Below are 12,577 nucleotides of genomic sequence, written 5' to 3'. Positions count from 1 at the left end.
GGCTAAGCAGGCATGGCTATAGGATAAATGTAAGGATGTAGAGGCTTATCTCACTAGGGATAAGATAGATACTGCCTACAGGAAAATTAAAGAGACCTTTGGAGAAAAGAGAACCACGTGTATGAATATTAAGAGCTCAGATGGAAACCCAGTTCTAAGCAAAGAAGGGAAAGCAGAAAGGTGGAAGGAGTATATAGAGGGTCTATACAAGGGCGATGTACTTGAGGACAATATTATGGATATGGAAGAGGGTGTAGATGAAGATGAAATGGGAGATACGATACTGCGTGAAGAGTTTGACAGAGCACTGAAAGACCTGAGTCGAAACAAGGCCCCAGGAGTAGACAACATTCCATTAGAACTATTGACGGCCTTGGGAGAGCCAGTCCTGGCAAAACTCCACCATCTGGTGAGCAAGATGTATCAGACAGGCGAAATACCCTCAGACATCAAGAAGAATATAATAACTCCAATCCCAAAGAAAGCAGGTGTCGACAGGTGTGATAATTACCAAACTATCAGTTTAATAAGTCACTGCTGCAAAATAATAACGCAAATTATTTACAGATAATTGGAAAAACTAGTAGAAGCTGACCTAGGGGAAGATCAGTTTGGATTCTGTAGAAATATTGGAACATGTGAGGCAATACTGACCCTACGACTTATCTTAGAAGCTAGATTAAGGAAAGGCAAACCTACGTTTCTAGCATTTGTAGACTTAGAGAAAGCTTTTGACGCTGTTGACTGGAATACTCTCTTTCTAATTCTGAAGGTTGCACGGGTACAATGTAGGGAGCGAAAGACTATTTACAATTTGTATAGAAACCAAATGGCAGTTATAAGAGTCGAGGGGAATGAAAGGGAAGCAGTGGTTGGGAAGGGAGTGAGAGAGGGTTATAGCCTCTCCCCAATGTTATTCAATCTGTATATTAAGCAGGCAGTAAAGGAAACAAAAGAAAAATTTGGAGTAGGTATTAAAATCCATGGGGAAGAAATAAAAACTTTGAGGTTCGCTGATGACATTGTAATTCTGTCAGAGACAGCAAAGGACTTGGAAGAGCAGTTGAACGGAATGGATAGTGTCTTGAAAGGAAGATATAAGATGAACATCAACAAAAGCAAAACGAGGATAATGGAATGTAGTTGAATTAAGTTGGGTGATGCTGAGGGAATTAGATTAGGAAATGAGACACTTAAAGTAGTAAAGGAGTTTTGCTATTTGGGGAGCAAAATAACTGATGATGGTCGAAGTAGAGAGGATATAAAGTGTAGACTGGCAATGGCAAGGAAAGCGTTTCTGAAGAAGAGAAATTTGTTAACATCGAGTATAGGGTTGGGTTGTTTGGGGAGGAGACCAGACAGCGAGGTCATCGGGCTCTGCTCTTTCAAAGGAACCATCCCGGCATTTGCCTGGAGCGATTTAGAGAAATCACGGAAAACCTAAATCAGAATGGCCGAACGCGGTATCGAACCGTCGTCCTCCTGAATGCATCGAGTATAGATTTAAGTGTCAGGAAGTCGTTTCTGAAAGTATTTGTATGGAGTGTAGCCATGTATGGAAGTGAAACATGGACGATAAATAGTTTAGACAAGAAGAGAATAAATGCTTTCGAAATGTGTTGCTACAGAAGAATGCTGAAGATTAGATGGGTAGATCACATAACTAATGAGGAGGTGTTGAATAGGATTGGGGAGAAGAGAAGTTTGTGGCAGAACTTGACTAGAAGAAGGGATCGGTTGGTAGGACATGTTCTGAGGCATCAAGGGATCACCAATTTAGTATTGGATGGCAGCGTGGAGGGTAAAAATCGTAGAGGGAGACCAAGAGATGAATACACTAAGCAGATTCAGAAGGATGTAGGCTGCAGTAGGTACTGGGAGATGAAGCAGCTTGCACAGGATAGAGTAGCATCAAACCAATCTCAGGACTGAAGACCACAATAACAACAACAACAACACATGAATAAAGGTAACAATTCACCAAATACTAGAGACTTGTAGTTGTTAACATGCACACAGAGAAACTGAAAACTTTGCTAGTGTTTGAACAAATCCTTTTTTAGGCTAGAGTACACAAACGCACGCACACACCCACCCATGCATACCTGCTCAGCTATGCTGTGTCGACTGAACACTCTGTACAAGGACTGCAGTAATGCAGCTTGCCTGGGGCTAGGGGTTGTGTTTGGTGGACAGGGTGAGCAAAGAAGTTGGAATGGGAGGGAGAGAGTGGCTCAGAGGGAGGCAGCAGGTGTGCTAGCACAGCTAAGTTCATACATTGTGCAATGATGATTATGTAGAGGAATTTATTGGATGGAGTGACAAAAGGGAGGAAGGAAATATGGTTTGGGTGCAGGATGAGTGAAGTTAGGGTCCTCAGACTGGGTGGGGAAGGAATGGGGCAGGGGGCTAGCAGAGTTCAAGGCCAGAAAGATTTGGGAATGGAGGATTTGTTGCAGGACACCTCCCATCTATATACACTGACGGAAGAAAAGAATCTCAATACCAAGAAGGAGTTGTGCAACATAAACAAAAGTTTATCTGAAAGATGATGTCTATTCAAATTTTACGCTTGTCACATAAGAGTGGTGCTAGTAGCACCACTATGAGGATGCAAATCAGATTGGCTTTAAATGCATACTGTAATAGGCATGAGCATTAGTTACCTTTGAGGCCTTTAAGGCAACAAAGATGCCATTATCAACACCTCACTGAATCTGAACGAGGTTGTGTAATAGGGCTATCAGAAGCTGGATGTCCCTTCTGCAGTAATGCAGAGAGTCTTGGCAGAAATGTAGCCACTGAACATGGTTGCTGGCAGTGGTGGTCAGAGGAATATACAGTTGCAAGAAAACCGAGCTCCAGACAGCGACGGGGCACTACCGAAAGGGAAGGGCATCATGTATGGTGTATGACTCTGGTGCATTGTACTGCAACTGCAGCAGCAATCTGAGCAGTAGTTGGCACCACACTGATACAACAAACTCTTACTAATAGGTTACTTCAAGGACAGCTCTGAGCTAGATGTCCTGTAGCATGCATTCCATTGGCCTAAAACCGCTACCTGGAACTTCAATGGTGTACGGCAGAATGGGGATCTGTTGTGTTTTCCGACAAAAGCTGGTTCTGCATTGGTGCCAGTGATGGCCATGTGTTGATTGGGAGGATGGCCATGTGTTGATTGGGAGGAGGCCAGCCTGTCTGCATGCTAGACATTTTGGACCTACATGTTGAGTTACGGTCAGGGATGTAATTTCATACGACGGCAGGAGAACTCTCGTAGTTACGCCACTCACCGTGACAACAAATTTGTATGTCAATCTGGTCTTTTAACCGGTTGTGTGCCATTCATGAACATCATTCCAGAAGGGTGTTTCCCAACAGAATAATGTTTCCCCACATGCTGCTGTGCAACCCAACATGCCGTACTGAGTTTCAACATGTTGTCTTGGACAGCTTGATCCCCAGATTTGTCTCCAATTGAGAACACACGTAACATAATTGGATGGCAACTCCAGCATCATCCACAAATAGCATTAGCTGCCCCTGTATTGACTGACGAAGTGTGACAAGTATGGACATCTACATCCATACTCCGCAAGCCACCTGACGGTGTGTGGTGGAGGGTACTTTGAGTACCTCTATCAGTTCTCCCTTCTATTTCAGTCTCGTATTGTTCGTGGCAAGAAAGATTGTCGGTATGCCTCTGTGTGGGCTCTAATCTCTCTGATTTTATCCTCATGGTCTCTTCACGAGATATACGTAGGAGGGAGCAATATACTGCTTGACTCCTCAGTGAATGTATGTTCTCGAAACTTCAACAAAAGCCCGTACCGAGCTACTGAGCGTCTCTCCTGCAGAGTCTTTCACTGGGGTTTATCTATCATCTCCGAAATGATTTCGCGATTACTAAATGATCCTGTAACAAAGTGCGCTGCTCTCCATTGGATCTTCTCTCTCTCTTCTATCAACCCTATCTGGTATGGATCCCACACTGGTGAGCAATATTCAAGCAGTGGGCAAAAAAGTGTACTGTAACCTACTTCCTCTGTTTTCAGATTGCATTTCCTTAGGGTTCTTCCAATGAATCTCAGTCTGGCATCTGCTTTACCAACGATCAACTTTATATGATCATTCCATTTTAAATCACTCCTAATGCCTACTCCCAGATAATTTACGGAATTAACTGCTTCCAGTTGCTGATGTGCTATACTGTAGCTAAATGATAAAGAATCTTTCTTTCTGTGTATTCGCAGCACATTACACTTGTCTACATTGAGATTCAATTGCCGTTCCCTGTACGGCGCATCAATTCGTTGCAGATCCTCCTGCATTTCAGTACAATTTTCCATTGTTACAACCTCTTGATATACTAGAGCATTATCCACAAAAAGCCTCAGTGAACTTCCGATGTTATCCACAAGGTCATTTATGTATATTGTGAATAGCAACGGTCCTACGACACTCCCCTGTGGCACACCTGAAATCACTCTTACTTCGGAAGACATGTCTCCATTGAGAATGACAGGCTGCGTTCTGTCATCTAGGAACTCTTCAATCCAATCACACAATTGGTCTGATAGTCCATATGCTCTTACTTTGTTCATTAACGACTGTGGGGAACTGTATCAAACACCTTGCGGAAGTCAAGAGACGTGGCATCTACCTGGGAACCCATGTCTATGGCCCTCTGAGTCTCGTGGACGAATAGCGTGAGCTGGGTTTCACACGATCGTCTTTTTCGTAACTCATGCTGATTCCTACAGAGTAGATTTCTAATCTCCAGAAAAGTCATTATACTCGAACATAATACGTGTTCCAAAATTCTACAACTGATCGACGTTAGGGATATAAGTCTATAGCTCTGCACATCTGTTCGACGTCCCTTCTTGAAAACGGGGATGATCTGTGCCCTTTTCCAATCCTTTGGAATGCTATGCTCTTCTAGAGACCTACAGTACACCGCTGCAAGAAGGGGGGCAAGTTCCTTCGCGTACTCTGTGTAAAATCGAACTGTTATTCCATCAGGTCCAGCAGCCTTTCCTCTTTTGAGTGATTTTAATTGTTTTTCTACCCCTCTGTCGTCTATTTCGATATCTACCATTTTGTCATGTGTCCGACAATCTAGAGAAGGAACTACAGTGCAGTCTTCCTTTGTGGAACAGCTTTGGAAAAAGACGTTTAGTATTTTGGTCTTTAGTCTGTCATCCTCTGTTTCAGCACCATTTTGGTCACAGAGTGTCTGGACCTCTGGACATTTTGTTTTGATCCACCTACCGCTTTGTCATAAGACCAAAATTTCTTAGGATTTTCTGCCAAGTCAGTACATAGAACTTTACTTTCGAATTCATTGAACGCCTCTCGCATAGCCCTCCTCACACTACATTTCGCTTTGCGTAATTTTTGTTTGTCTGCAAGGCTTTGGCTATGTTTATTTTGCTGCGAAGTTCCCTTTGCTTCCATAGCAGTTTTCTAACTTGGTTGTTGAACCATGGTGGGTCTTTTCCATCTCTTACGATCTCCATTCCCCAAAATGACATCCAGCACCTGTTCAACACAATGCGTGCACACACATTTGCATGCTTGCATTCAACATTCTGGTGGCTACTCTGGTTATTAATGTAGTAGCATTTCGTATTTGCTGTGGCTTATCTTGCACTTACATTAACCTGTAAACATGCAGTGTTAATCTCTTAAATATGTTACCGAGAGAAATGTATTCCATGTAAAATGTTGCACAGAAATTGCAGCAGAGCTGGTTTATGACATGACTACTTTCACAGGTGGCCCTGTCCCAGATAGAATGGGATAAGCTTGTGAAAGGTCTCACGTAGGAAAGCTTTCCATTACCATATTTATGTGATGTAGTTAAACTCTTAAAAGTTTTTAGCAGATGTTTGCAGTGAGCCTAATGACTGTTTTAGTTAGTATTCTTATGGCCCTTTAATGTAATTTGAAAACATTTTAATATTTTATGCATTTGTTCCTCTAAAAAGTATTCCATAGCTAAGAATTGTATGTTACCTGCTTATGAAAAGTATGTAACTGAAAGGCGCTGGCTATTAACGATGACGACATGAAACTAAGAATATTAATGTGATAATGATGGTCTGTTCACAAGGATGTTTACATATTCACAATACTTCAACTGACAATTAGTATTTGTTTCTAGAACCCTTGTGTTTGTTAGACAATAGATATAGGTACCAGTTCAACTTAATTTGACATTGCCATTTTCCTTCTTCAAACTGAAATTCATGACATTTATTTTCTTTGTGTTTGGTATAATTCTATCCCACATGGACCAGTTGAAAATTTTCCTTAGAAGTTCAGACTTATTTGAGATTTCTGTTATCTCTATGCTGTGTACAATATCTGCGACATATGATTGGAACTGGTTATTAGCTGCCCAATCAAGGATCTGGACAGCTGACAATCCTTGTGAAAATAACACCATAATGCATCACTCCCATCATCAGGATGAAATGGAGTGCTACATGCTACTAGATAGGTGCCTCTCATTAAATTTCTTGAGAGCTTAATATCTGCAGAATTTCTTCCTGTGATTCTATTGTTTGACCCTCTGATGTGTGTGACCATGAGTGATTTGTTAAGCTTTTGTATCTGTAATATTGGTTTCTTGAGGAATACAGTAGACCGTCGATTATCCGAACGTTGGTCAACCGAACGACCGCTTAACCGAACTGTGTACTCGCTTGCACCTGTTACTCTCCCACCCTACCATCCATCATCCCCCTCACTCCCAAAGCAAGTTTCCCACAGTAGTCGCCGCACTGGGCCACCGCTGGTGGAACATTGCTTCTAATGGGGCCTTCACAAGGCGCTGCTGATCGGCCAAGCCGCCAGTCGCTGTGTTTCAACAATCAGCACACTTCTGTCGGCTTGGCAGTGGCAGTAGAAGTAGCAGCAGTATCGAAGCTGTTCACAGCAACAGCTGCGCGAGCTTAGAGTTGAGGCGTGCCGCTCCACGCAGTTTGAAGGTTTGCGCACCCCAAAGAAGAGCTTCTCATGGTGCAAACAGTCACCTTCTGTTCTCTGTTACGACCACTTGTGTGCTGCTGCGTGAAGAAGTGAACTTGATGATACAAAATGCTTAAATGTAAACGTGTTGTCCTTTCTATGAGGGACAAGTACGAGATTATTACTGTATATTCCTGCTGAAGTTGCCTTTGTATGTTACTTTGTAATACTAAAAGAGATGCCTGTTTTTTATGAAATTTACTGTACAGTACTTCTTTTTGGCAAATAAACATGTGCAGTTCGATTATCCGAACAAACCAGTTTTCCGAACACCCATGTCCCCCAATTACTTTGGATAATCGACACTCTACTGTATTTCAATATTCTTGCTTGCCTGGCTGATTTAGAGCTTGATGGTTGACTTGTGTTCATTAAAAAAAATGGGCAAACTTTGTGATTTTAAGCTGATTGATTGAGGGTGATTACCAGCCCGTCTCTTATCGTACTGTATTTTTGTTTCTTTTCTCTTTCTCTTTCCTTTTCGTATTTTCTTTTCAGAAACAAATTTTAATGTTTTATTCCAGAACAGTTTATGTACTTTATCTCTTTAATCCATAATCTAAGTTTTGTGGATGTTGTCTGTATTATGATGAGTGTTGTGAGAGTTTATCTGTGTTCATTTCAGTTTTCCTGTCCGATGGGTTCGATAGGGAACTTACTTGCCCTGCATAAGAGTGATTTGCATGTAGATGGCATGTGTTGAATAGTTTAATATGGTGAAGTTAGGGCTTGTCATATTTCTGTGTTTGCTGATACCTAACCTCTGGTTTAAATGAGAGTAAGCATCTCATGAAAATTATTTTGCCATCTGTTCAGTATGATGCAATGAATGATTTTAAATGACCTATTGAACATGATATTAATTTCTTCATCTGTCCCATTTTAACCAGGACTGTTTCATCTCTGTGTCCCTCATAGTGCAATGTTTTTGGTGCAACTTGCTCTTTGAATTTATTTATTTATTTTTTTTTTTTTTTAACTACAGAAAGGAAAAATTTTGTATGTTTCTGTTTTAGGTGTATGGAAGTCAAAGAACGACCTCTGCAAACTTAGGAAAGTCAGAGATGTTTTCGAGCCGAGGCAAGAAGTACGACGAAGATATGAAAGCACTTTAGCTCGCTGGAGAGATGCTATGGAACGTTTCTTAGATTGGTATCCATTACCAAGCAATAAATAGGCTGTGATGTTTTGTCCGTCTGCAATATGTTGTGCTTCCCACATTATAACTTCCAGGTGACATGTAACTCAGAGTGAATAATTTTACACTGCCATGAAAATGTGAATTATTTTTGATAATGCAGATTGAATAGTTTTAAAATTTTATGTAAAAAACAAACTATTTTTCTACACTAATAATCATCTGGAGGTGTGGTATTTTATATTTTATGTGACACACTTTGATGAATTTTGTGGAGGTTAGTACAGTACAAACCAAATTGATGAATTTGCTGGTACTGAAAATCTTAAAAATATTATGCCAATTATGAGATTTACACAGTCCACTCAAATCATTTATGTTTTGTTTGTGTAAATAAATCATTAAATGCTGTTGGTTATCAGATAGGGAGCTTTCAAAGGAAAGGAACACTTCCTGCTGCTCTGATAGTACTTTAATGTCCACATGCTTTGTGTAGTGGTATACTTCTTAGTACATGACTGCTTCAAAATCCCCTGCTGGTAGGAATATACATAATCTAAAAACACAGTAAATTCTGGTCAGCAACTGTGAAAGGAAAGATGTAATCAAATGACACTGTACCCCATGTGTTCCTTCATGCAGTTTCCTGGTTGTTTACCTGATAAACATGTGAGTTATAGTGTCATATATATCTTAAAGTATGAGAACAGATTTATTTTTCTTATATTTGTCCCATTTGCATTGAGCAAAAGACTCTCGAAATGAAAATAGTCTTTTAGTAAGCTTAAATAAACAGAGTGAAGTAGTATTGTGCCATACATATTTTCTGTTGAAGCCCAAAAGATGATTAAATAGTCCAAGTACCAGTGATAAACTGAAAATGATAAGTATAACTTTATTGTTTTTAGCCTGATGTTTTATATTTACAGTTCGACCTGGACCATATTTTAACTATGTCTACTTACTGAGAGCAAGAATTAGTAATGATTGTTTAATGACAATATTACCTGTTAGATTTTCATTCACTAGAAGAGTATTTTATGTATTTGTTTAACTGTGACACACTTTTTGTTACATATGTTTGTTCACTTTGGAGCATCCGTTTTTGTCATTGTTAATTTCTGCATATGTGAGAGCACATGTGTGCTAGACAAGTTTCACATTTGTTGAATATTTTATATGCCTTGTTGAATATGCTCCATAATATTTATGGGGCTTTTAGGTGTTTTTAATTGAATCAAATTAAGATTTTTCAATCTTGCTCATTACTGTGTTTATACTGATTCACATGTGTGACTGTAAAATTTTGATGAATGATTTATTAATCACTAACAATGTTTCATTCTTTGTAGGTACAGCAATGGCTGAATTTGTTTATGTCTTGACATTAACATAATTAAATTTCGTCTTAAAATGTTTTGTTGAGGTGAAATAAAATTCAGCTGTCAGTATAACTGCAAAAACGGAAATGTGAAACATTGTAACTGACTAATGAATTTTTCAAGCAACTGGAGTTGGTTTCTTAATACCGTATTGCTCATTATTGTTGTTGTTGTTAATAAAAATAAGACATATTTTTCTCGTTTATACATCTTTGTTCTTTGATATTGTTATACTTGTTTACAGAATAAAAAAAATATCTTTATTTGCTTTGTTTTATCATTTGTTATTGTATATTTGCTTTGTTTTATCATTTTTTATTGTAATCTGTCATTGTAAAAGATTATTTAAGCGTTAAATTTTATATTTCATTCTTGCCTATGTCTTCATTTTGCAGGAGACAGTCTAAAAAAACCAAAAAGTGGAAACATACCAGGAGAATAGGATACTAAAATGTATTAGGACAGCACCAGCTTTCTGGAAGAAGGAAATGGGGGGAGGGGTGAAGAGAGATCCCTATCTCAAAAATAACATTGTGCACTGATGTTATATTAGTTTCTACTTTTTTCTGAGAGTGGCATACCTGGCCAATCAGCACAGATTTAGCTGCAAATATGCATTAAAATGTGGGATCCTGCAATGAAAGCAGTCTTCCACGTGTCAGGATATAACCACAGTGTCACAAATCTGTATGAATGGAAGGAGTCATCGTTTTCTGAATCATTAATAGCATTTTCTTTGAGGTGCTCTAACTTGGAAATGTGTCGGTAGTGTTTCTGATAGTACAAATGGCCTAAACCCCCAGAATATTGGACACACTTGTTAGCATGAGAAAAATTCTGTCTAGTCTGCTTCGAAACAACTTAATGCCACACTTGTTTTTCACCACGTGGAAATCCAGTTTGAAGTTGACGCAGAGGCATCAGTCATCAACAGTAATTAATTTGGATACTTAACACTGTCTTGGACTCTGTTATTATCAAACTTGTGCAGTTTGCTTCATTACTCAGCATTATATTTCTCCAGCATGAGTTGGTGTATGAGTTAAGACATCAGATTAGAACTTGAGAAATCAGAAGCTGAAAATGTGGCTTGGCTGAATGTTGCTATAAGATTAATGGAAAAACTGCAAAAAAATGTTGAGGAAGCCTTTTGAAGTTTAAGCCCTGAGATGCTCTGCAGGATGTCAAAGAGGAAATGGAAACACACAGATCTCTGTGTGAAGCATGATGATGTAGATACATATCTCCTGGATTCTCAGTTTTTATAAGTAGGTACTCAATATACTATTTTCACCTAAGAGTATGGAGACTTTTCTGCACACTGTAGAAAGTGAGTGACATTCAAATGAACATAGCAATACCAACATGGTTAACACATTCCAGTTTATTGTTTTAATCAGCACTGATTACTGATGTCCAGACCTGAAGGTAGTTGCAGCTCCAGCTCCCAGGTGGAAGGAGTACGAGTCTCACACACAAATCCATTACTGTTTTAAAAGGGCATTATTCCTCTATAACAAGATATTTCTTTCAACAAGCCTCACCCTATCAGTGCTTACAGTACCAGTTATTATGTAATCATGTTGGTCATTCGGAACTATTACTATGTCCTACAGTGTCTCAGAAATAACCACCCATCAGGTTCAATGGTTAAATAACTGGACACTATCGCCTATCAGATGCATGTAGGACTGAATGTACCATGAGAAATTCCTCTGCAGCATGTTACCACCATGGAATGTCACAGCAACTCTAGGAAACACATGCATTTATATATGTGTACTCTTAACCAACACTGCCCCTGGCAAGAACGCTGGTGCTATCATATGAATCTTCCCATGTTGTTGACAGACAGAGGCAGTTTATCTATGTAGCACATATTACGGGTTCTGGGCTGTCAGAGGTACTGCAGTCATACTACCCAGATTTTTGGGGAAAATTAACTGTTAGAACTATTAAATTGTAAATAATAATGCTGTTTAGGATTATGTTTGCATGATTATGCAGCATTTTTAAAATATTGGAAGCAATGGATAATTGAGATAAGATTGTGTATGAAACTTCCTGGCAGATTAAAACTGTGTGCTGGACCGAGACTCGAACTCGAAGGTCCAAAGTTCAAGTCTTGGTCTGGCACACAGTTTTAATCTGCCAGGAAGTTTCATATCAGCACACAATCTGCTGCAGAGTGAAAAATCTCATCCTGGGAAGATTGTGTATGTTTCCAAGAATGTATATGCCACAGCTCTACTTCATTAAATCACATTTTATGTATTAAAAATTGGTACAAGACTGACTTACATATCCTGTTCCATTGTCTGCTGTTGTTATTATAAACTTGCACCACAATACTGTTGGCAGACATTATTTGCTTTTCATTGTTAAAAAAACTAATTAAAAGTCATTTGCTGATGTGCTTTAGCACTAAACTATGTAGACTGATAAGTGAAAAATTTGAGTAACCAAAATAATCCAAAGTCTGACACCTGTTCATTTGAATAACATGCAGACATGTGGCCATAAAATTTTAAAAATTAATTTCAGGAAGCGATCTCAGAGAGAAGCAGCAGAATTTTTATTGCCTGGGACGGAGAGGTTTGGTCTAATTTCTTATGAGAGTGCTGAGATATGTGACAACAGAGGTACTGCATCCAAAACATCTGCAAGGTGTCAAAGAGGACATGGAAACACACAGATCTCTGTGTGAAGCATGATGACTATATTGTTTAACCTAACAAGGATGACTCAAGGTTAAATGAATGGTTTCTCGTTGTATTAATTACAATTTGCTAGGGGTAGTCCTGAGGAGACATGCCGTGAAACATTACTAAAATGTCTTCTCTGCAGATTACCTAGAACAGATGGCTCAGAACCCTACTCATCATGGAAATGTATTATATCTAACAGCAAGCAGTAAATAGACATGACCTCTTTGACAACGTCCACATCCTCATTGGTATCAGTGACTGTGAGACAGCTGCAGCAAAAATGGTTAACCGAAACACAAAGAGCAACT

At 39.3% G+C, this 12,577-nt stretch overlaps 1 protein-coding gene across 2 annotated transcripts in view; it reads left to right on the top strand.

Annotated features, from left to right (window-relative positions):
• The window catches only part of LOC124794885 (putative glycerol kinase 5), a 405,885-nt gene extending 396,119 nt beyond the window's left edge, over positions 1-9,766 (top strand). For both annotated transcript variants that reach the window (XM_047258580.1, XM_047258581.1), the window contains one exon: positions 8,058-9,766. In XM_047258580.1, the coding sequence (XP_047114536.1) occupies positions 8,058-8,218 (161 nt within the window). In that variant the 3' untranslated portion in view covers positions 8,219-9,766. The remainder of the gene's footprint in view (positions 1-8,057) is intronic.
• Positions 9,767-12,577: the final 2,811 nt, after the last annotated feature.

Source organism: Schistocerca piceifrons, chromosome 4 (genome assembly GCF_021461385.2).
Source record: "Schistocerca piceifrons isolate TAMUIC-IGC-003096 chromosome 4, iqSchPice1.1, whole genome shotgun sequence".
In the NCBI taxonomy this organism is placed as follows: domain Eukaryota; kingdom Metazoa; phylum Arthropoda; class Insecta; order Orthoptera; family Acrididae; genus Schistocerca; species Schistocerca piceifrons.
Note: the sequence above shows the minus strand (reverse complement) of the source record. Positions and strands in the feature narration are given on the sequence as shown.